Here is a 24,446-nt window from a genome sequence, read left to right on the forward strand (position 1 = left end):
AGTTTCTGGATGGACGGTGGACGTAGATTGAGTAGCATGCTGCTGTCTATGTTAGAGGATATTTCTGTTTCAATATGGTGGATTTGAAGCATAGGTGAGGCCTCCACCCTTGGTTTCTTCTGAGTGGCCCATGTTTTGGAGATGGATGGCCAACATTAGGCTTCCAGACCAGGTTGCCAAGCACAGCTAAGTGGCCCTTAGAACATTGGAACCTGTGACATTAATCTCATTAACTCTAACTTGCTATGCTAATTGCACCGTTGATTGCATGACTTTTCTTCATTTGGTTTAACATTTAGCAGATAGTCTTATGTGAATCAAGCTTCTGTTTTAAGTGGTACCAGTTCCACCTGTGAAGACAATTTAGCAGTTTACCTGCTAGGGGCACAAGCATAATTTAGATACATTTCCTGAATGTGATTTTTGTTTTTTCTGTTTCTTTTTACAGTCTCCTTAGCCCACATCACGCAACTGGTCCTCAGCCACAATAAACTCACAAGTAAGTTAACTTTCTCATTTTTATTACAAAGTTTCTTGCTTTAGGACAATGTTACGGTACTGCTGATTCTGTTGTTAACTTTAAAGAAAATATTAACAGATGATTGTCTGGAGAAACTTAAAAGTTTATTTAGGTGACAACTAAGAAATATGAGCATAGTGTCTCCCTGTATTTTGTAGTTGACTTTGTTTCTATCAGAGAGCTCTTTTCTTCATAGAGAAAATGACACTGTTTTGCTGGAAGTGACTCCACTCAGGGGTGGTAAAAGTCACGGTGCCCAGAAATGCTGGACCATTGGTTAACATTTCATGAAAAAAATTTACTTGTCAAAAGTAAGAGTTCTTTCATTTTTGTCTGTGCTTCCTCCTCAAGAGAGGAAGACAACTATTGAATAAGTTTTCCTTCCCTGCTTGATGAGGAAGAAACCACAAAATTGTCAGTTTCCGTACAGTTGCATCTGCATTTTAAAAATGTTTGAGGCTAGTCCCCTGCCCACCTAAAACTTCTCTTGGAGTGTCATGGTACGGTGAACATGCAGTGGAATTAATACCTGTTTTAATAAGAATAGCTTAGGTAAATGATGGGCCATTTTATTCTTAGTGCTGTGGCTTTAAAAGTTTTAATCACAGGGATCCTCTCTCCTTGCTCATTCCTAATTGACTGTCACTTCTTCGAGCTCGCCATATTTCCTGCAGACTTGAATGATTTTCTAATCATGTGGCAAGAATTTGTTCGAGTGCTTTCCGAGTCCAGTGAAGTTGAGCAGAGTGTCATGTTGAGGGATTCGTGTTGTGAATTTATGTGTGTGTATGCATTATATGTAGCTTGGAGCAGTGTCACAGAGCTGTTGATTATAGAGAATCAAGAGTGGCAGAGAAGGAGGGCTCCCCATGTGCAGGAAACAGGCGGATTAGCTCATTTTTAGCCACAGTGTATATTTGTGCAGCAAAGGCAGAGTGGTACAATGGTCACATTTAAGTGGCAGTAGCCCCAGAAGCTGAAAGTGAGAACTGCAGGTCACTTGTGAACATTGTAATCGGCAACTTGTGAGTTCCGTTGTTTTTGTGGCAGATGGTCCTGCCGTCCATGGAGACCCTAACCCCAGTTGTGAGGGAATTTGCTGTTTGTTTTGAAGGGTGGACCACACCATATCTAAATTCCTCAAGACAGCAGAAATTCTTGACACTCTTCATTGCACAGTTTATAAAGGTATTGCTTAGCCGACGAGCTTACCACTGTTAGATCTGTGTCATTATTGTGACAAACCAGATTATATTGAGGTATGGAAGACAGACCTTCCTTATTCCTATTACATCATGCATTGATCTGTTCTTTAAAAAAATCTTTCAAATAGTTGGAGTTTTATTTCTTTCTTACTTGTCTGCAGAGAGAGAAGTCTCGGGAATCAATGGATCAGTTTCTTTCTCCAGGCCTATAATATTAGATAAGCGTAGAGGGGCATAAATAAGAAGTTAAAGAGGCCATTGATCGTGAAAGAAGCCAAACTTCATATTTCTCCCCTCCCTGTTTTTTTTATTGTTCTTTATTTTTTCCTCTCCGTTTGAGACACTCTTGACCTAATCCAGTAAACTCTAATTAATCGTCTTGGTAAATTCAGTTTCAAGCTATTGCAAGTGGAGTCAGTGACACCCAATCTGTTCCACTAAGGTCAAATTAGCATCTTTTACTATTTTTCTGGCATTTAAATGAATGACTTTGCTATGGTTTTTTGAGTGTTTATAGTAAATATGTCCATTTGATGGAAATATAAATATGCATTAAATGTAAGTGGCTGAGCACACCCTCCTGTCACTTTTCCGTCTAATCAGTGTCTTTCATTTTCCGTTGTTTTTAATAGGGACTGGCTGACAAGGCTACATTAAAACCACTGGGACTCAAAAGATAAACCCCCTGGCACCAGCTTTTATCTTGCTAAAGTATTTGTGTTTTTCTCTTGCTCTGCCAATCACTCTGCTCTCTGACATTTCCGCTTGGTGCTTACAGAATGAGTGACTAGCGTACTCAAGCCGAGGCCTCGATCTGGGGACACTGACTCCACTTGCTTGAGTTAATGTCTGCAGGGGCATCTGATCACTGTGGCACGGGGTTGAAGTCCCTTTTCTCGATGGTGGTTTTGACTTTGATAGGTAGTACACATAAGGCCACGGGGAAGCCAACTGTGGTCTGTGTGATCCTGAAATTCTCCAGGATTTCACGGGCAGAAATTCTTGAAGTTGTCTGTATGCACGTAAAAGTATTTCAAGGTTATGAAGCTAATCACTGAGTTTCATCACTGTTTTCATACAGCTGTTTAATTCAAACCTGGGGTACTAGGGCTGCATTTGATGGGGTTGGTGAAGTTGGTGGGGAAACTAATGTCGGTGGCAACTTTTCCAGATTTGCATACATGATGTAGTCAGGGAGATGGAAGGAAGGAGCAAATGGATCTTTCGCTTCTGTCTTACTTCTGTGATTGGCCAAGTGGGGGCTGGGAACCCAACTGGGGAGCTTTCTGACCCAGTGGGTGGAGCTTCAGAGTGGGTCCTTTTATTTATATTATTTTGCCTTTTTGAATTTTTTTTTTTTTTTTTTTTTTTTTTGCAGTGCTGGTGATAGAAGTGGGGTCTCATGCATGCTAGGCAAATGCTGTGCCACGGAGCTACACCCCCTGCTCCAGGGTAAAGATCCTTTCAGTATCTTTTTGCCTCAGTGCCTGTTCACAGCAGTGCACACGCCTAGTGCCAGGTGCTCTCTGCCTGACCTCCAGCAGCTGCACTGATCTGGCCCCACATCCCAGCCAGCCTTCTTCCCCACAGCTGCTGGAGGAAGACCATCTCTCCCCTGTGCACCTGTGCTCCCTTCCGGCCTGCCTTTCCTACTTCCATCTGGAGCAGCTTTTCTGTGTCCCCTCTTGGAGGCCCTGACCGTTCTGCTCCACTTGACATCTCTCTTCCCAGCCCCTCCTGGGTGTAGATTTCTCTGCTCCAGGGCAGTTCCTTGTCCTTGGAAAGACTTCATGTGTGACATGTTTCATCTCTCTCCCCAGTAGAGTCGTTCAGTTTCTTTGAAAGCAGGAACCATTTCTTACTCTGGTTTTGCACCTGTTGCTGAGTGCGTAGAGCTTTCCAGTTACTTCCTATGCAGACTGGAGGAAGAGGAAAGATGACAGGGAATACCAAAGAGGAAACAAAAATGGGTTCTGTCGGGACCAGGCAGTTCCTTGGGAATTCACTGATACGGGGACTTGAGTAGACCTGGCTGCCACAGACTTCTGTTTTTTACTGTCATGTGTTCATTTCAGAGGTGGTAGACTGTGAGTACCCTGAAGAAATGTTGTGTTAGGTTCTAGAAGCTGATGTCTGTTTTAGCCAGCTTTTTTTTTGTTGCTGTGACCAAAAGACCTGTCAACTATTTTAGAGGAGAAGTTTATTTGGGGCCCATGGTTTCAGAGGTCTCAGTCCTTAGGTGACCAACTTTATAGCTCTGGGCATGACGTGTGGCAGAACATTGTGTTGGAAGAGTGTGGCAGAGGAAAGCAACTGGGGACATGGCACCAGGAAGCAGGGAGAGATTTGCTCACCAAGAACAAAATGTATACCCCAGAGGCACACCTGCAGTGGACGCCCCCTCCAGCCACACCTACCCTGCCTACAGTTACCACCCTCTTAATCCCTACCATGGGATTGATGCACTGATTAAGTTAAAACTATACCCAATCATTTCACCTCCAAACCCTCTTGCATTGTCTCACATGTGAGGTTTTGGGGACACTTTTTATCTAAACTGTAACATTGTCACCCTTACAACCATTGGGGTCCTTTCATAATTGAGGGGGGATGCTATGATGGCTTTAGGGTACACCCAAGTATCCCTAGGTAGGTGGCTGGGATCACAGCCACACCGGGAGTGCTCTTCCCTCCCCAGTAGCCCTCCTGGGCTTGGCTAGGTTCTCACCTGGTCTTACTTTTACACTCTGGGTCTCTGGGGGATAGGGTTGTTCCTCTTTCATTCAAAATTAGTTTTGTATATGTAAGTCTCCAAATTATCCACTCATTTTCTCATACAATTAATTAACTAATTGTAAGTTTCTTGTGGTTAGAAGCCCCGTCTTCTATTCATTTTGTATCCCACCCTCACAAGAGTACCGAAAACATTTTAAACATGAAATAGGCACTCAGTACTGGTGAGTTAATGGATTGATAAGGTGGTGAGCTGTGGGAAGTCCCAGCAGTCTGAGATGACACACCCTAGGGCCTGCAGGTTCCAAAGGTCATCTTTTTGTGTCTCTGTGCTCTACCCTTCCCGAAGCCCCTTGCTTTGGTGGTTACCTTGCCTGACTTAACAGCTCTAAATCTTTATCAGTCATCTCGTTAATCTGATCCATGAATTTGATGGTATTTGGGAGTGTCAGCTTTGTAAATGTTTTTCTCCTTTTTTTCATTTTTTAAATTTCTTGTGGAGACAATCATTTTAAAAATTGTCCACTAGAGGTCACTGTTGAGATACGCATTTTCCATCCCCCTCAGATCTGGCACCTAAAGATTAAAAACCAACTCTGTGGTGTGAAAGGACATATTTTGCAGGCTGTTTGGCTCAGTTCTGTATCACAGGACATGTTGCTGTTGCCATTTACATAGTACATTTTTTATCATATTTTTGATAAATACATCCTATTGAAAGAGGTATGTTGTTTTTTTATTTGGCTCCTAAAATTAAAAGTATATATTTGGTTTCATGTATCATTTTTAAAGTGTTTTTATGGCTACTTTCCTGAGTTAAAAACAGTTCTTCATTTTCCATTATCTTTAAATTGGAAGAAGTGAAGTACTTTCTATAGTATTTTGTATTGGGCATTTGTGAGTTTGACTTTTTTTCAGCCTGTGGAAAAAGGTTAAAAAATGTTTATGTATGTAATCAAATTTTAATTCAGAAACAAATGTGAAAAAAATTTTAAGTGTTCATTTTGTGCATATTTATATTGATTTTTATACTAAACTAAATGTCATTGTATAGGAAAGACTATAAATTATGAAATGTATGTTACATCACTGATTAAAACTGTCTTTGGGAATTAATTTTTTTTAATTTGAATGTAACTTTACACCTACAGCAACACTCCTATGCAAATATTGAAAGCACCTTAAATAGGGCAAGATGATTTTTTATTTTATGACCCATGCATTTTGAGAATCAAGCCCTCATTATTTTTTGCAGTGAATACAAAGATTATTGTTCCCTTCAGATATTGAGTAGCCCCTCGTTTATGTAAACCTTTCAGAGGATGGTCTCTGAATAAAATTGTTTGATTTTGTACTTTGAAATATTAAAGCCCTTTATTTTTTCTTCCTTTATTTTATTTATTTATTTATTTAGGTGCTAGGTATAGAACCCAGGTCCTCATGCTTGCTAGGCAAGCACTCTGTCACAAACTACACCTCTAGTCCCATGCTTTGAACTTCTAACTGTTATGTAAAACCTTCTCCTGAGTATTTTGGCATTTGTGCCTGCCATGTCAGGTATTAGCTGTGATTAAATCTTGTCATTTAATGTATTGGAAATGACCAGGAAGGTGGTAATCCTAAGCTTTGTGGGAAAACATGAGTCTTTTAAAAAGCTGTTTCTTATTAAATATAGCTCATGTATGAATTTGACATTATAGTGAATAAGAAAATATTAGAATATTTTGTTCGGTGCTTTTAATATTTCTTTACCAAGGGTAATTTCCAAGTACATAAAGAAGTTAAGATAAATACTTTTGAATTTTATTCAGATGTATACATTGATAGACTAGCTACCATAGTCTTACTATGAATAAAGCAGCATTTTTAATATGAAAATGTTGCATTGTCAAACTTTGCAGATCCAGTTATAATGAAGAAAATTGAGCAGTTTTTTTCTTAAAAAATGTGATAAATTGAAAACCTTTTCTGTAGACATAATGGATTGTTGGGATGAGTGAGAAAAATTAACTGTCCCAATTCACAAGAATGACCTTCACCACTCTCCCAAGACCTTGCTCTTCCAAAGTCTCTAGTTATTCCTTCTTTCATAGATTATTTGTCATCCTTTATGCAAAAGTTCTTGTGCCTCGCTTGCATGAAATTAAACCACGAGGGAAATATGCAAAATAAATTGTCTCTGTGTCAGGAATTTATCTTGTGACAATATCAAAACAACTTGTTGTTTGCATTTTAACAGAGTCTAAATGTATTTATAATACGGAGGTTTTGATCAATAGCTTATTTTTTTAATTAGTGCACATTTATCAGTTTGTTACTGTGCCAGCATTTGAAGGATTGAAGTTGGAAAAATGTATACTTAGTATTTTTGAGTCTGACAGCTATTAATTAAACAATATCTATCTGTTAGTGCCAATAGGCAGGTTACCTTGAAAAATTGCCTGCATTTGGGAGTATGCTGTTATTTTTGGCGTTAGTAAGGAAGCACGTGAGATCATCACATGGGAGTCTGTTGGCCCAGTGGTCCAGACCCAGTGCAGGCCATGGCCAGTGGGTGACGTGGAGACACTTCTCCACGGTCTCCACCCTCAGCTGACAGACCATGGCCCTTTATGATTCCTTTGTTGCCAGCCCACCCACCAAAGAGTGCCTCTTCTAAAATCACCTTTGCTGGGAGCCTGCTCTGTGCTAAGAGGAAGCTAGCCGAAGCACAGAGTATTCCTTCTCCCTCAGTGTATTTTTAAATGGAACAATGTCAGTCGAGACATGATGAGAACGGTGGCAGACTGTGGAGAAAATAAGGTGGGATCAGGTGAGCCTGTCACTTTCCAAATTATAACTCGTCCATTTGGGGGGCTGATCTTGCAAAGCGTTTGCTGTTTACCATAGAACACCTGTCAATCAGAATTGATTTAATATCAGAATATTACCTGTGTATGGTATGTAGTCTATTGCTCCTAGGGCCATGGCCAACAGGACAATGTGAGATTAAACTAAGCACAAGAGAAATTTACAGAATGAAGAGACGCGGTAAGCAGAGATCTGAGAGGCTGCTGCTGGAGTATCATGCCATACTATTTTACAGTATTTTTTGTGTGTAACAAAAACAAGTAGAAGGAGTACACTCTAAAATAATGGGAGGAAGTTTATTCTAGCAAATGTGTAAAGTAGTAACGGTGCTTGGTTATCATGGTCCGTACCATACACCGTGCATCATCGTGTACGCTGTCCTTTCACATGATTGGCAGCACAGGTTTATTTGCACAGCATCACCACAGACACGTGATGAATGGGTTGCTGTAGGATGTTATGCTGGCTCCCCCGTCCCTGGGTGATGGGATTTTTTTCAGCTCTCTTGCAGTCTGGGGGACACTGGCATGCATGCAGTCCATTGTTGACCGAAATGTTCTTATGTGGCTCATGACTGGATTTAAATTTTTTGTTGACTCTCTTCTAATTAATGTGATGTGTGTATACACGTGAGTAGTGAGCATGTGTAGAATAGGGCAGCGTGGATGTCCTAAGAGGTACAGTGATTAGTTACTTATATTCTTTAGAGCATTTCTTCTTAACTTTTCTTTTTTTGTTGTTGTTTTTTAATTTTTTTTTTGTAGTTATAGATGGACAGCATGCCTTTATTTTATTTGTTCCTTTTTTTTAGTGTGTTGCTAAGTATCGTACCCAGTTCCTCACACATGCTAGGCAATCACTCTGCCACTGAGTTATACCACTAGCCCCCTTCTTTTCTTAAGTCACTGACTTTTTAAAAGAATAAAGACCGTGGTCATGATCCATAAAGAAATGCACATAAAGGTTATCATTTCAGTGGGTCTGTGGGTCTTGTTAAGCCCATCCATGAATTCTCTAGGGCTCTATGTGACTCTGATTCGGGAAGATAGCACTAGTCTATTTGCAAAGCAGGTATAGTGATTCTGTTTCTTAAAGATGTTTCCTGGAAATTGGTACAAAACTTTAAGAAGGTGAGTTTTAACGCAGTGTGGAACTCATTCTTGATGGCTTTTAAAAAGCGTTCATAGTTACCACCTTACTTATCTGCTTTAATTTTTGTGTTTTTAAATAAGAATTTGTACTCTCATAACCCCCATCTTGAATGGAATGTGTGTGTATGTTGTACATTTTGAAACTCCAATAAAATCCTTGAGAATGCTTTTTCCATCTCAGTTTTTCTTTCTCTTGTCAGTCAGCCTAGAAGGACAAAACCACTCTGTTACGACTGACTATCATTTAACAAACCTGTTGACTTCATTTTCTGTTATTTTCATCCTAACACCTCTTTTGGTTTTTGCTGTTCCTTTAGTTTTCCCCCTGCCTACGCATTTCTTGTCCTAGTTACCTGATGAGTTTCTTATCTGAAACTATCTGTCCCTCTCTTGGAATCCTGCTCATACGCAGCAAGCTTAGAAGAATTCCCATCTTTTGCAGAAAGCCCTCCTTTGCCTGCAACTGAACCAGCACTGTGTGGGAAATAAAATAGAAGGCAACCCACAGTTTGACTGTAAAGAACAACACCCCACATAGGTAATAACTTCAGTGAGAAATGAAGGAGAGAAAGGAGCTAACATTTACTAAACCCCTGCTCTGTGTCAGGTCCAGGAAACAGGCTTTACATGGTCAAATAACGAGCGGTGGAAGGTGCTGGGCTTCTGGGCTTCCCAGACTCTGTGCCTGCCATTCCCTGGCTGAAAGTGATGGATGTGTCCAGTTTAACTGTCCCAGTCAGGCAAACCTCTGAGTTCTATGGAAGGAGCATTTCTATGGTCCCAGATCCTTACTTGTTCCTTAGAAGGCCAGGGGGAATTCCTCAGGTAGAAGGCAGGGTCGTACTTAGGGGGCACATCAAATCCGCTGCGTAAGTCCTATGGATTTTTCTACTTCTAGGTGTCTCCCCTGCATCCCCTTCCTTCCCCCTTCCAGTTACTCTTTCCCTCGCTTCTAGACATGGTCAAGTAGGAAGAGACGCCACCCAATGTGGCCTCTTGCTGAAGTAATTCTGCATTATAAAAAGAAGATGAAAACTTAGGGCAGAGAATGATTTGTGTGTTTGTATACGTGAAGAGTTGACTTGTATATATATACACATATACACACAATTAATATATATATACACATATATTCACATATTACATAATATGTACATACATATAAGTCTAAATAGCCCTCTTTTTAACACTGAGCTTGCTTTGTCCTGTGAGTGAAGTGGTTTTTGTGTGTGTGTGTGTGTGCGTGTGTGTGTGTGTGTGTGTGATCATCTTTTCCCTCTTGCTCCCTTGGTACTGGGGGACGTCTCAGGCATTTTTTTCTGACAGAGCCTCTCTCTCCCTTTCTTACCCTTTACCAGATGTCACTTCCTCCCCAGGCCAGAGAATGCCATTTCCTTTCCCCTCCCACCTCCCAACTTACAGCTGTCTGTTGGGGGCATGACCATGCACACTCTGTACCATGGCAGGCTGGAGTGCAAGTTAGACGGTGTGTTCCTGTAAGAAGTCAGGCTTTGCAGGGGCTCCTGAAGACTGCACAGACATTTCTCTTGGCTCTGCCTGAGAGGTTGATACAAGATGTTGACATTAGTTTTTGCATCCTCAGAGGAGAGGAAACCCATGTTTGCCAGCTTTTTAGGTGATTTGTTTGGTTATGCATACACACTTTTTATAGCTCAAGGATATATATTTTTGCATGTTTGGCTTTTTCTAAAACCTACCTTATTGCTTGTTTGTACCTTTCCCCCCTAACTTTTGTGTAATTGATTATTCTCATTGCTGCTTCTAAAAGAGTAGGACATTTTTTTTTCCAGTGATTAAGTCAGGGATATTTTTTGTTATTTAAAATTACTTAAGCTGCAGAATCCCAAGGAGGATAATCCATGGAAGGATATAATAAGCGTGTGCTTTTGGGACATGGGTGCTCAGCAAAACTTTGTCGGTTAACCAAAAGGAGCATTGCCATCATTATTCGTAAATCTAATAATATTTAGGGGATGTTGGCCTTTATTGAGGTGGATGCTTAGATATTTTGCCATTTTAGTTTTACCTTGAGGAACATGTAGAACCTTCTAAATGAGAATTTGCTCCAGTGTTTCATAAACTTTATGTTTTTAAATAACCTATAACTACTGTAATTCACTGCTTTAATAGCTGCTTCGGGGCCAATCCCATAAAATTTGTGAAGCCAGTTATCATTAGTATACTTTTGAACTTCAAACTCTTACGGTAATATATAATTAGTTCATTATCCACCTTGTGGTTTTGGCCAGAAAACAAAGGTAATTAATCACTATAAGTACGAATGACCTTTTTTTTTTGCATATAAAATTCTGAAGAGCATAATTATTTGTATGCAAGAGTAAAGATCCTTCTTTACATGAAATCATTAAAATGGCATTGAGGGCTATGATTCCCAATTTGCTGAAAGAATTGACGTGTATATAATTAGTCTAGACATTACCTCTGTGGTGTGAACAGACTGACGTTTTCCACTCGCTGTAGCTAAGGATTAAAAAGGCTATGCTTTTTCTTTGACCAGACATACCCCAAGTCCTGTTTCATTACAGTTCTTGTTAATTTGTTCTCTTTTCACCTTTTTTCATTCAGGCCAAAGAGGACAGTTGTCATACAGTGTTGTATTCACCAAATATTGGGCAAAGAAACCTTTGGTTTCACCATTTTCTTTTAAGTGTTTGTTTTCTGTCATACTGACTGTGTAATAAGTAATCTCCCTCATTTACATGTCTTCTCATGTTTTAGTAATATTTCTAGAAATTTTGTTGTGGTAGTATAGCCTAAGCTAACTTAGTATCCTTTCCCATTCTTTATCCTTTTCTGATAAAAAAAGAAAAAGCAGTAGAAGCCTGTAGTGTTGTAAGCATAACAGCAACATTTTCATTTGTTATGGTGGCAGACAAAAGTATCTTGGTTTTTTGACAGGTATGCTGACACAACCCTCTAATCCCAGTGACTCAGGACGCTGAGGCAGGAGGATCTCAAGTTTGAGATCAGCCTGGGCCACTTAGTGAGGCCCTCAGCAACTTGACAAGACCGTGTCTCAAAATAAAAATATAAAATGGGCTTGGGATGTAGTTCAGTGTTAAAGCACTGATGGATTCAATCCACAGTACCAAAAACAAAACAAAATTCAAATGTAAATATGTCAGGTTTTTAAAATCAGTTCTGTTAGCTCTTTTTCACTGATACTATTGGGGGCTGTTTGGCTGTAGCGTAGAGGGCACTTTTGCATCCCTGTAAATGGGCACTAGGTGGGTGTTACACCCATTGCAGCACTGGGCATGCACACCACAATGCCACCTGCTGCCTTAGCCCTCCCCGTGGATAGTTGGCTCCCACGAAGTACCTGCTCCAGCTCCCCCTCATCTTGCCTCTGTGATAATTTGCAACCCATTATTGGCTTCCTGTCATGGATGCAAAGGCTGAATCTTGGATCCACTGTTTTCAGAGAGACGTAGGTAGGGCCAGGTGCCCTGGCTATCAAACCCTAAACCAGCTCTAGCCCAGGAATCGCCAAAGCTCAAAACAGCTTTTGGTGTTTCTGCAAAAAATAATTGGGTAGAGCATAACTGTCACCACCCAGAAGGTGGGTGGAGGTGGTGGAGTGAGGTCACCTCCGGATTTCATGCCTGTGCTGGTGACAGAAACCCACATGTGTTCTGAGCAGCTTCTGGCTTCCTGGCAGCGTGGGTGTTAACATGGTGCATGGTCTATTACTGCCCTTCTGTAGCTGAAGAGGACCCGGCTGTCGGTGCTAACCATATGGCTCTAAAGACCAATGTGTGATCCCCCGACCCTTCTGTGGGCTGCGCCCGGCGGAGCTCCCTTCCTTATGTTTTGCATGGCGCCTGCTGTTCCCAGAGCCTGTCACTCTTCACAGTTTTGTTTCTTTGCCTCAGGGCCAAGATGCTTTTGCTCGAAAAGCCCCTGATCAGCTGCACCCAAGTCTGCCAGTGCTGTCACCTCCCCACCCTCCGCTGGCATTCTTCAGTTAGGCCTCAATGTTTCTGAAGCCAAAAGTATAACAAGTGACATCTCTATGTGACCACACTTGGTATGATGAATTTGCTGCTTAATTCACTGGATGAGGGAATGGAGGACTTTTCTTCCTTTAAAGGTTGTGCAGCCTCCTGATAAATGATGTCTCCGTAAGAATCTGTGTGGGACAGCACATTGACTAGAGATGGTCTGAATGTAGCACCCAGGTTGAATGGATTGTCCACCTGGTATATCTTGTTCTGTTCACTTTTTAAATCAATCTTTAGATTCAGTAGGAGTCTTAAAGTAGATAAGCTCGATTATTACATTCATTGTTACTGTGTAGGATAAAAGAAATAGGCATTTCATTAATAATCTTGACCTTCCTAATGAATTAGAAGTTCTCTGGACCAAAATATGGTTCCCAGACCAGCAGCGTCAACCTCACGAGAACATGTGGGAAATGCATGTTCTCAGGTCCCACCCCAGCCCTACTGAATCAGGAACTCCAGGGTGCCCCTGTCTGGGTTTTAATGAACCCTCTGGTAAGTCTGATGGACTCCATAGTTTGAGATTCATTGCTCTAGAGCAGCACTGCCAACAGAACATTCTGCAGTGACGGAAATATCGGCTATGGAAGCAAACAGCCGCAGACTTTTCAAGTGCGACGAGCATGACCCAATGATGAAACTATTTATCTACTTCTGAGATTAATCTAGATTTAAATGACTACATAACTAGTGGGTACCCACTGGATAGTCCTAGCTCTGGAGCATATCCTATTTGTTATTGTATGGATAAACTTCTAAAATGCTATAAAATAAATTATTGGTTGTAGAATTATTAATTTTATATTATAGGGAAAAAAAAATCCTCCTAGAGTGAAAAACTTTTTTTCCTGTAACAAACAGTAGTTTATTTTGATTGTTCTGGTTCTCTTTTGGGGAGGGCCGTTCGCTGGTGGCTAGCTAGTCAGGAAGCTGGTTCTTAAGCGTAATACTGATTGTGAAAAATGTACTTCAAGTGTGCATCACCTGTTAAGTAAGTCTCACCAATGAGGGTGGACACGTCCTTCTGGAAGGAGTAAAATGGTTAAGAGTAGAGCTGGGTCAGCCATTCCTTTCTTATATTTTGGAACTCTGGTCCCTGTTGTGTGCAAAATGAGGTGGCGAGAGGGAAGCATATTATGAAGTTTCCTGCCTGAGGGAGCTTTTAAATGAACTGTTAATGAGCCCTTCACATACTTCGAACTTCTTGTGGAACCTTCCAGAAACTTTGGGTGTACGGCTTACGTGCATATGCTACATTGCTGAGTCTGGGCCAGCCCATAAGGTAGATGAATCCCTAGAATAATGTTCAGGTTCTTTGGCTTGGGAGAACTTGAAGGAAAAAGGGGTCATGCTGGGCTCCTTGGTCTGAATCCTTCAAATCCCAGAGGATACTTTGAAACCAGGCTCTGGGCAAAGCTACTGGGCTGACATGGCTACAGCCTTGTCTCTTTTCTAGAACACCAGCAGAAGCCCTGGGCTGAGAGGGCCCCCAGAGGTTGTTGATCCTGTGATTAGAACAGAATGTCCATTTAGGACCAGGGAGCGTCTGACTGTGATTAGAACAGAATGTCCATTTAGGACCAGGGAGCGTCTGAGAATGCTTAGAACCTCTCTCCTGCATCTAACAACTGAAGCCTAAAAATTAAAGAAATTGTCACTGGTGAAACAGAAAGTGATACTGAATTCTTTGTTGGAAGGAAAGTTCTACATGACTGAACTTCCTAATTGGGGGTTCGTTGTTGCATTATTTAAATCCATTATTGTGGATTTTCATAATCCATGTCACTTCTTAGAATCATAGAATGTTAAAACCAACTGGAAGAGAATTTAGAAATGGCTGTAATCCAGCTTTCTCATTTTACCCTTGAGGAAATGGAGGCTCAGAGAGGCTGTGAGTTGAGGAAGACACACACAGCATGTACCGGGCTGTTGGAAGGGGCCTGTGTCAGCCGTCCAAGGACCAGGCCGGGTCACCTGGTGGGTCAGACACCATACTGCTCATCTTTCTTCTGTGTGCTCAGCCTCATGTTGCCTCTAGATCGTGTGGGTACAGCTGGTCTGGAAAAGGATTGTCTCAGGAGCATAATAAGAAATACATTATTGCTCATTGTCTAGCTATATTTTAAAATGCTGCTTCTTGCTAATTCTAGTAGAGGATTTTGACTGGTGAAATATTGCATCCACCTTTTCATAATAGCTAAAATTATTTGTGCCATATAAGTGTATGAATTAGTCATCGCACAATTCGTATCCACTTTTTTTATGTTTTAGAGACAATTTTGTTACAGTTTGCTTGTTTCCCAAGCACTAATCCAGTTTCAGTTTTGACCTTGATACCCCTTCTTTTGTTAGTTACTTTCTTTAAATAACATAGCTTTCTAACTATCCCCAAAGCGTTGTAATGCTAGATGCAAAGAGTAGGGCACTGAGCTCATAATGAGCCCTCTCTATTGGCTGGAAGAATGAATGGAATCCCTCCTAGACAGGTCTGAATGTTCACTTCTTTTGATTTTTACTATGGCTGAGGGAAAAAATTCTGTAGGTTAGGGAGTATATTAGCTATGTGGTTTATACCCCCTTAAGCTTGAATGGAATCTTTAAAAATTCACATGCACACCAAAAGGCTGGGAGAGGTTTGGTAAATTGAATGTGGGCTTATTGTTTGTGTCCACAAAACAAAGTCCTAAATCACATTTAGCATAATTTGTGGTTTTAAATTGGACTGATTTAGCAAGGAGAGTGAAATAATCTCTCATCCTGTCAAAAAGGCGATACCTTTAGACCAGCATTTAATTGCATTGGCAGAGTAACTTTGGGGAGGCGGCAGTAATTCTGGCCACATTATTCTTGGTTTGTGGCTAAATTGAGATCATCATTTTCTCCTGGTTTCACTAACTTTCTTTATTGCTCTTCAAGCTAATCAGATGAGTGTAGTGAGAGTAGGCTTTGTGGTAGCTGGAGGCTAAACCAGGGGAATGGCAGGTAAGTTCAGCTCACATTATGGTTCAGGAGGTAACAGGGGAAGAGGGACACCCAGCGACCCAGAGGGCACAGCCTGCCTGATGATTTTCTTGGTAATCGCTTACGTGAAGTGAGCACCTAAAAAATGTGCTTATACATCTACATTGTATAGGCCAGGTTCGTGTATGGTATCCAAGAGTAATTTTGGAGGTAATTCTCAGCTGCCCAGATTATTCCATGAAAATTTGTCCTTTTATCTTCAGTCACTTCAGGAATCATTGCAAGGCCCAGTCACTGGAGCACTGTCCCCTGCTGGTGGGTCATAGTCCAGAATGATCTGTATTCTACATGGACCCTCCTTCCAGTGGAAACATTTACCAAGCCTTGCCACTAAAAGAATTCAGGTCATTGAAACCTTAGGATTTCTTAGCACTGAGAATGATTACTTAGAACCAATGAGAAGTATAGTGTGCCTGTCTGCAAGCCTTGCCACTAAAAGAATTCAGGTCATTGAAACCTTAGGATTTCTTAGCACGGAGAATGATTACTTAGAACCAATGAGAAGTATAGTGTGCCTGTCTGCTTTACTCGTTCCCCTGGAAGTTATCAGCTGGTGTTCTTGGAATGGCCATCCCCTTGAATATTTCAGATGCATATCTGGATTTTTACACCCACCTTGGAAGTGGATCTAAGCACAGCTATCTCTGGTTCTGAGTTTAGGCATGACCAGCAGCGGGCAGGTTGGCTTTCCCAGGAGGAACTTGTGAGGTGGAAAGTAAAGAGTGCTGACAGGAGACATAACCCACTTTCTTGTGCTGGACTCAGGGCCTGTGTCAATAATTTTAGTTACCTGGATAGTCTTGGTATTAAGAGTTTACATGAACCAAGGCAAGCTCATGGCACATACAAAATGTTTGTAGAAAGACTGAATAGCAAATGGAAGAGGTAAATGATAACCTATTGAAAGTCTTTCTGCTGTAACTAAGAGTTAAACAGTTGTCTGTCAGTATCCTTGGGGAGCTTGCTCCAAAAGCCCCTTGGATCACAAAAATCCAAGGATACTCAAGTCCCATACATAAATAACAGTATTTATTTATAACCTACACACGTCCTCTGCGTATATCTCATACAATGTAAATGCTGTGTAAATAGCGGTAATTCTGCATTATTTAGGGAATAATAGCCGGGGAAAAAAAAGTCTCAACATGTTCAGTGCAGATGCTATTTTCCCCAAAATATTTTTGATCCACCGTTGGTTGAATCCACAGATGTGGAACATATTGATGCTGAGGCTGCCTGTACTTTTGAGGTAATGATGCCTTTGGAGGTCTAGAATGTCAGGAATAAGGACCCTTTCAGGTCCCTGGTGGTTTATTTTTCCTTTGATCTGCATACTACTATTCATAGCAAGCTACTGAGTTGGCTTTTTATATTTTTGTATAACATTGTATTGATCAGTTTCTAGTCTGATGTAACCCCTGTGTTTGTGTTTGTGTGTGTGTGTGTGTGTGTGTGTGTGTGTGTGTGTGTATTGATCAAGGCATATTACTCCAGAGACCAAAAGTCAGAAACTATGTAGATTGAATATTTTATCATTTAAGGGTGAACTGGAATTGTGATTTAGTACAATGTTAAAGACAACAGCCCTTCAGATACTGGTTTATTTAAAAACGCTTGAATGTATCATCCCTCAGGAAGGGACTTGGGGGTTTGCCATCTTTCTTCTGGTGGAAATGCATGGAAACAGAAAGGAAGAAAACAGCTGTACTTACTAGACAGAGGATAATTTGGAGTATACATACGTCGTAATATTCACTTTAGGCTGATTGTGGCACAGAAATTTGTTTTTATCTTTTCTCGTCCCCTGCTTCCCTCCTCACTGCCCATTTGATTTAAATGGTGCCAAGTATTTTTATCTAATTGTACATGGAGGAAACATGCCTGCTTCTGCTTGATGGTGAGTTACTATCTAAGAAAAACCTACACCAAATAAATAAGACCCGTATGTGAATTAGATGGTCACGTTTGAGTTACGTTTCTCTTTCCCTGAAAGAAAAGGGGAATGTGTTGCTGGCATTCCTGGCTGGGAGGGCGGCTCCTGGATTCTCACTCTGCATTTTGTTTACCTAGCTGTGCCACCAAACATAGCAGAACTGAAGAACTTGGAAGTGCTTAACTTTTTTAATAACCAGATTGAGGAGCTGCCCACACAGATCAGCAGCCTTCAGAAACTCAAACACCTGAACCTTGGGTGAGTACTGGAAGAGGGGAAAGGAAAGGAAGGTGAGGAAGGAAAGCCCAGGGTGTGGGCAAGGGAGGGGCACCATTTCTATTATTGCACAGAAGTGGATTTCTAATTTCTTTTTTATGTTTTAGGTTTTAAAAAAAGTTTTATTGTTTTAATATATTCTTTCAATGGCCTGCATTAGTGCATATTTACTTGAGAGCTAATTGAGAAGCTAATTGTTGGCACAATAAGGGAGTTTTTTACTATATTTTGTTTCCAATAAAATTTTATTTCAGTTGTGCTGACCAGGAAGGGACTTATTTGCATAACATTAACTGCTCAAACAAGTCATAATGTAGCTGCTTCCCCGCCCCTCCCCTCCATTAAGTAGATACAGTTTACAAAGTACCTTCCTACCAATTTGAAGTTGGACGGTTGTCCATTCCCTAAGGTCACCTCATTAACTCTTGAAGTTCTTCTATGTCATTAAACTAGTCTTTCTTTACCAGAGGTGAAGAGAGAGGTGTTGCTGAGTTGGCCGAACCAAGTACCAGTGCATAACAATAATACCTTGTGTTCCTACATTGCTCTGCAGTTCTGAGTCCTCCCTCCAACATTTGACCCCCTCAATATTTGTGGGGTGGGGAGGGCAGACTTGAATACTTTCATTTCACAGAGAGGAAGCCACGCCCTTTTCAAGGGGTTAAGTGACTTGCTCTTGATAACCTGAGGTCGGTGGCTGAGCTGGGGAGAGTTTCATTGGTTTGCGTCCATACGTGCTCCATAGATGCCAACCAGAACTTCAACTTTCGAATTCCATCTCCATTATCATAGCTATTAGATGAAATGGCCCACTCATGCTTCATTCTTTGTGTAAAGTAATATATTCATTAAATTGTATCCACTAAATACTCCAATTAAGCTAGTGATTTATGCAGAGTGGCAGTAGAAACTGGCCAGGTATGTATCAATTAAATAGGAAACAATTATAAAAAAAAGTCTCATGAAATGATTGTTAGTTCATTCTTTCCTCTGGGAGTTTGGTTACACAATGTTATTTTGATACTCACTCTGGCTTAGAGAGCATTCTTTCTAAGAGCATTTTTTTCCTAATGCATGAGAGAAGTGAGTTTAAAGGAGAGAGAAACCTTGCTTTATTTATTTATTTTTGAATAGGTTGCAATTTTTATTTTTTTTCCATATTTTTATTATTGCATTATAGTTGTACATAATGGTGGGATTTGTTGTTACACATTCATGTATAAATACAGTGTAACAGAAGAATTTGACCAGTGTCATTCCTCAGTATTTCCCCTTTCTCTATCCCTGTTCCCTTTCCTCTTCTCTATTGATCTCCCTTTGATATTCATTACCCTAACAAACCATTCTTTTCCTTTTTCCTTTCTAGCTTCCACGTATGAGAGAAAACACACTACCCTTGACCTGAATTTGGCTTATCTTGCTTAACGTAATGGTCTCACGTTCTCTCTATTTTCCTGCAAATGACATAATTTCATTTTTCTTTAAGGCTGAATAATCTCCTTTGTGTATATATACCACATTTTCTTTATGCTTTCATCCATTGGTGAATACCTAGACTGATTCCATAGTTTAGCTATGATGAATTGTGCTGCTGTAAACATGGATATGCATGTATTGCTATAGTATGATGACTTTAACTTCTTAGGACAAATACTAGTCCTAAGGAGTTAAAGTCCTTCTAGTCTTTTGAGGAACTTCCATACTTATTTCCATAGTAGCAACCTCATTTTAGATGAGGCGGTTTTTCTTGCTACAAATCTGGAGGCTGTACCCCATCAGACTGAGCAGAAAAGAAAGGCTCTTATATTTTAAATCTTGTTTTTGAAGATTATTTAGTCCTAATGTATAATTTGTATGTAAGTAAGAAGCTAAAACTAGACATATATGTATATTCTTATTGTTAATCCATTCATTTATTAAAGTAGTTCTATATATCTCTATCATTATGTACCTGGTGAGCAGGCCATAGTAATCATTATTGTTACTATCATTTTTATTTTCTCTTTTCATATATTTCTCAACTATTTAAGTTCCTATTCTGTGTCAGGAGCTTTGCTAGTCTTGGGGAAGCAACGTGAAAATCATGGTTTGGGCCTTAGGCGTGTGGGCAGGGCCTATGGGCAGTCAGCAGCAATAGCCCAGCAGGGTCAGAGGTGTTTTGGGGCTAATAGGGCTGCAGAGGGAACAGAGAGAGAGGAGCAGTCTGGCCTTCCTGTGGTCCTCAGAAGGGCTCACAGAGGCAGGTTCAGAGTTGAGACTTGAGGTCTAAGGAGGAATTTATCAGATTACAGAAGCAGGAAGACATCTAAGGTTGAGAAAGGAACATATTTAAAACTCAGAGCACTGTGCCACACGTTCTGGGATGTCTTTGCAAGTTTATTGGTGTTGCTGAGTGTCAAGTGTGAGACAAGGGATGCTTAGTGAGAGGCGAGGCTGGCCAAGCAGTTATAAATGTCGCTTTGCCACTCCTTTGAGGGGTGTGGTGGCACTGGAGATTTAACCCAGGGGCACTTTACCATTGAGCTCCATCCCCTGTCTTTTTTATTTTTTTATTTTGAGACACTAAATTGCCCAGGCTTGAACGTGGGATCCTCCTGCCTCAGCATCCCAAGTAGCTGGGATTACAGGGTACACCACCAGGCCCTGCCCTGCTGCTCATGTAATGAGCTGGGCATCAGGTGTTACTCTAAGTACTAGCTTCCAGCCCATATGGAGCTTGTGTTACAGGTCAAGAAACTAACTATAGGCAAATAGGTGTCAATCCTGACAGGGAGTCAGAAGCGCCATTGAAGGGGGCCTTGATTTTTATCCTAGTGACCATTGAGAAATGAGCACAACAGATGAGTGAATATGAGAAGAGGTCAGATTTTTGTATGAAAGATCAGTGTGGAGAATGGTTGGCAGGGCTGGAATAGAGACCGGGAGGCCAGTGTGAACACCAGCTTGGTATTCCAGGTGAACCAGGGCGGTGACAGTGGAGGCAGGAGAAAGATTTCCTAGGGAAAACATCTGAGGGAAAACTGCAAGACAGTAATGGATGGGAATCTGGGTGAGACCCAGATTCTGTGTTAGGTATCTAAATTAGAAATATAGATGGAGATGAGTTTGGGAAGAAGATAATGAACTCAGGTTTTATTGAGATGGATTTGAGGTTCCTTAGGACAGAGTGGTAAACTTTTGTTTTTCATCGAGTATGTCTTAGTTTCCTCCCTGTCCTCTTTGGAGTTTGCAGTTTGGACTCTTGGTGTTTTATCGATTGTGTAAACCTTTCTGTATTTAATTGCATAGCTGCATAGATGGGGTTGTCAAAGTTTGCACAGAATATTTCAGTTCTTTCAGAAAGAAATCAGGATGGATTTCAGTAAAGGAACTCTATCCTCAAATGGCTTAAAGAATTATACACATACAGTAAGGTGAGGTTATAACAAGTTGTAGAGAGGACTCCTTACAATAAGCAGGCAGAATAAAAAGAGGCCCTCTGCAAAGCTGAGCAGTTAGGCCACATGTATTTAGGGTCTAAAGGACACACTGAACTAGAACTTGCTTTTAAAGTTATATAATTTGCTGTTTATTCTAAAGAACACAAGACCAACTATTCTGGACTAACTTTGGGCCTGGTTTGTTGCTAGAGATCATCTCATGAACACTTAGTAATTTGTGAATCAAGCGAAATACTGGCCATAAAAGTGCTTCACAAATTATGACTTCATAGAAAATATCATGAATAATTATCACTTGTTATCAGGACAGCAGTCATTGAGGTTATTTGCCTCATGTGAAGTTCACCTGGAACTTTTCCTACCTGAGCGACAGAAATCCTCTCTTCTTTTGATTTCCCCTTCTGCTGTCAGTCCTTCTTACGAGGCCTGATTGGTGGAGGCGGACAGGACTCTCTTGTGAGAAGGATCAGTGACTAGAATGATCTTGAGTGACACGTCCCTCCACCTTTTAGTAATTGTCAACTTGTATTAAAGCTTTTTAATTGGTTTTTAAGTTTGCTCTAGGGAACTGTGTTTAAAAAATACACATGGATTATGCATGTGTCATAAAATTTACCATCTTAACCATTTTGCAGCGTACAATCCAGTGAGTGGTATTTTCACATTGTCCTGCAACCAGTCTCCAGAAGTTTCTGAAACTACATTCATTAAACAACTCTCCTCCTCCCTCTTCCCCGAGGCCCTGGCAGTAGCCATTCTAATTGTAGATGGTTTTGAATCTTCATAGTTGTACATCAGAAAATTGATTTTCCCTTCCCATTGAAAAGAATAAATGAAATAGCCAGGTGCAGTGGCACAGGCCTGTAATCTCAGCAGCTCAGGAGGCGAAGGCAGCATGATCGCAGGTTCAAGGCCAGCCTCTGCAACTTAGTGGGGCCGTATCTCAAAACAGAAATAAAAAGAGCTGAGGATGTAGCTCAGTAGTAAAGCACCCTTGGGTTCTGTCCCCAGTACAATACCAAACCAAAGCAAACAAAAACCATACACACACACACACACAAAACCAGAAAAAAAATGAAATAAAAAGTCCAAAAATTTAAAGTATTATTGGAACATTCATAGGGAAATTTTTCTCTAGGTAGACAGACACTTTGTCACAGTTTGTTTCTACATAAAACAGTAATTGAAATGCACCATTGAAGAACATGAGCACAAGAAATTTTTAAATGTGTCACAAAAATATGCATTCTCTGACTAAAATTATTATACCATGTAAGATAAATATACTGCATGATCTCACTTATGTGTAGGATGTAAAAAACCAAATTCCCAGGTGCTTTGGTACATGCCTGTAATCACAGCTACTCCAGACACTGAGACAGGATCACAGATTCAAGACCAGCCTCGGCAACTTAGCTAGACCCTTTCCCAAAATAAAAAAGGGGCCTAGGGATGTAGCTCAGTGGTAGCACCACAGGGTTAGCAGTACTCAGTACATTAAAAAGAAAAAAAAAGTCAAAAGGAAAAAGAAAAAAGTCAAACTCAGAAACAGAGTGAAATTGGTACTACCAGAGTCCCAGTGGATGAGGAAGTGGGGAGATGTTAGTCAAAGTATGTAAAATTTCAGTGAGACCAGTAATGAATATTGTGCATCATGGTGACTACCGTTAATGCAATATGTGGCTTATTTGAAAATTGCTGAGAGAGAAGTGTATGTTTGTATGTACGTGTATGTACATAGACACACCTACTATAAGAGGTAACAGGTATGTGGGGTAGCTTGATTTACCTGTTCCATTTTGTATCCATTGATTGCCCCATGCTGTTCAACATGAGTATGTACAATTTTTACTTATCAATTAAAGTAAATCAATAAATAAAAAATTTAAAAGTAACATAAAATGCTTATAGAATCATGGCACTCTTTGTAGGCATCAAACAAGAGTTTAGTGCACATATTCAGTATTGCAAGTAAACACAGTTTGCATGTGGTGATGAGTTTTTCTCCCACCATCCTGTTTCACAGGATGAACAGGCTCAACACTCTGCCTCGAGGATTTGGATCTCTTCCAGCTCTTGAGGTCCTGGACTTGACTTACAACAACTTGAATGAAAATTCTCTTCCTGGAAATTTCTTCTACCTTAGTAAGAAACTTTTAATTCTATAAATCTCCTTAACATGGTACTTTGCGTTCTGAGAGTGAAATTTATTTGCCAGGGCCCAAACTCTTAAGAGAAATTATGAGACATACATTTTTTTTTCTTTACAGACTCCTTTTGAATATTCCTTCATAGCTCAGCAGTATTTATATTTGATATATAGTTATCTGACACCACTGGGCAGAAGTGGACTTAGTAATATCATATTAACTTTCTGAGAGAGATTTTGTACCTAAATGAGATCAAGTCTCACATTTAGCTAAGAAATTTGACTTTCTTTTTTAAGAATATGCCAAATAAAAGGACTCCCATGTTGCTATTAATTCTTTGTAAGATATTTGCTTAAAGTTATTTCAGGCAATTATTTATGAAAATACCATTAGTAACCTGTTAACAGAATTTTTAAAATTTCCAACCAGAATTCTTGTTTTAAACCTTATAAAGAATACTTTACTGGTATAGTCTGTTTTGTCTGATGCACACACATGAAGCAGTTGTTGGTAATAGATGAATACACTTTTAATATACAAATTTCTTGTTGGAGGTACTCCTAAAAGTTAGAAAAAACTTAATTTTCTAGGAACTTATGAAATATCTAGGAAAAAATTGCCTCTTTTAAATGAATATTCTACTTCTCCAAATAGCAACATCTAAGGCTTATAGAAAATCTGAATTTTCTGAGCTAGCCTCTAGATTTTGCTTTTTACATTGTGTACACTTCTTTTCCCAGACTTCCGCAAGCACCTGAAACCAATTTGAAAATATTTTCTTTCTTGGGCCAAGTACATATAGTCTATATTACATATATTAACCTGAAGTTCTGCCAAATTTTAAAAGAGAATGTCATTAAATACTTGTGATCACATTTTTTTTTTTAAAGCGTACACCTAATTAATCTCCCATTTTTTTTGTTTAGGACAAGTGATGCTTTAGAATTTCAGCCTTCACTGCTTTGGGGTCAAGGTGTCATTTTGTAATAATTGTGAACCAAGCAACTCCTGATAATTCTGCTGCGGTTGGGCTTCACTCTTGCTCCATGACATCATTTCAGCCCCTTTGTCATCACATCTTTGTCATTAGAGCCATAGGAGCAAGGAATAACAATTAGTGG

General features: G+C 40.2%; 1 protein-coding gene and 1 long non-coding RNA gene across 5 annotated transcripts in view; both read left to right on the forward strand.

The window, feature by feature from the left end:
- RSU1 (Ras suppressor protein 1) overlaps window positions 1-24,446 on the forward strand; it is a 186,845-nt gene that overhangs the window by 22,509 nt on the left and 139,890 nt on the right. For 3 of the 4 annotated variants that reach the window (XM_079108202.1, XM_079108200.1, XM_079108203.1), the window contains exons 3-5: window positions 449-499; window positions 17,597-17,717; window positions 23,202-23,320. In XM_079108202.1, the coding sequence (XP_078964328.1) occupies window positions 449-499; window positions 17,597-17,717; window positions 23,202-23,320 (291 nt within the window). The remainder of the gene's footprint in view (window positions 1-448; window positions 500-17,596; window positions 17,718-23,201; window positions 23,321-24,446) is intronic. The other variant, XM_079108201.1, reaches the window with a different exon arrangement.
- On the forward strand, window positions 5,869-17,589 carry LOC306642450. Its single transcript, XR_013758530.1, has 3 exons — window positions 5,869-14,049; window positions 14,094-15,870; window positions 15,973-17,589. It is a non-coding gene; the product is annotated as an uncharacterized lncRNA (long non-coding RNA).

This window comes from Sciurus vulgaris (genome assembly GCF_902686455.1).
Source record: "Sciurus vulgaris genome assembly, chromosome: 12".
Lineage (NCBI taxonomy): Eukaryota > Metazoa > Chordata > Mammalia > Rodentia > Sciuridae > Sciurus > Sciurus vulgaris.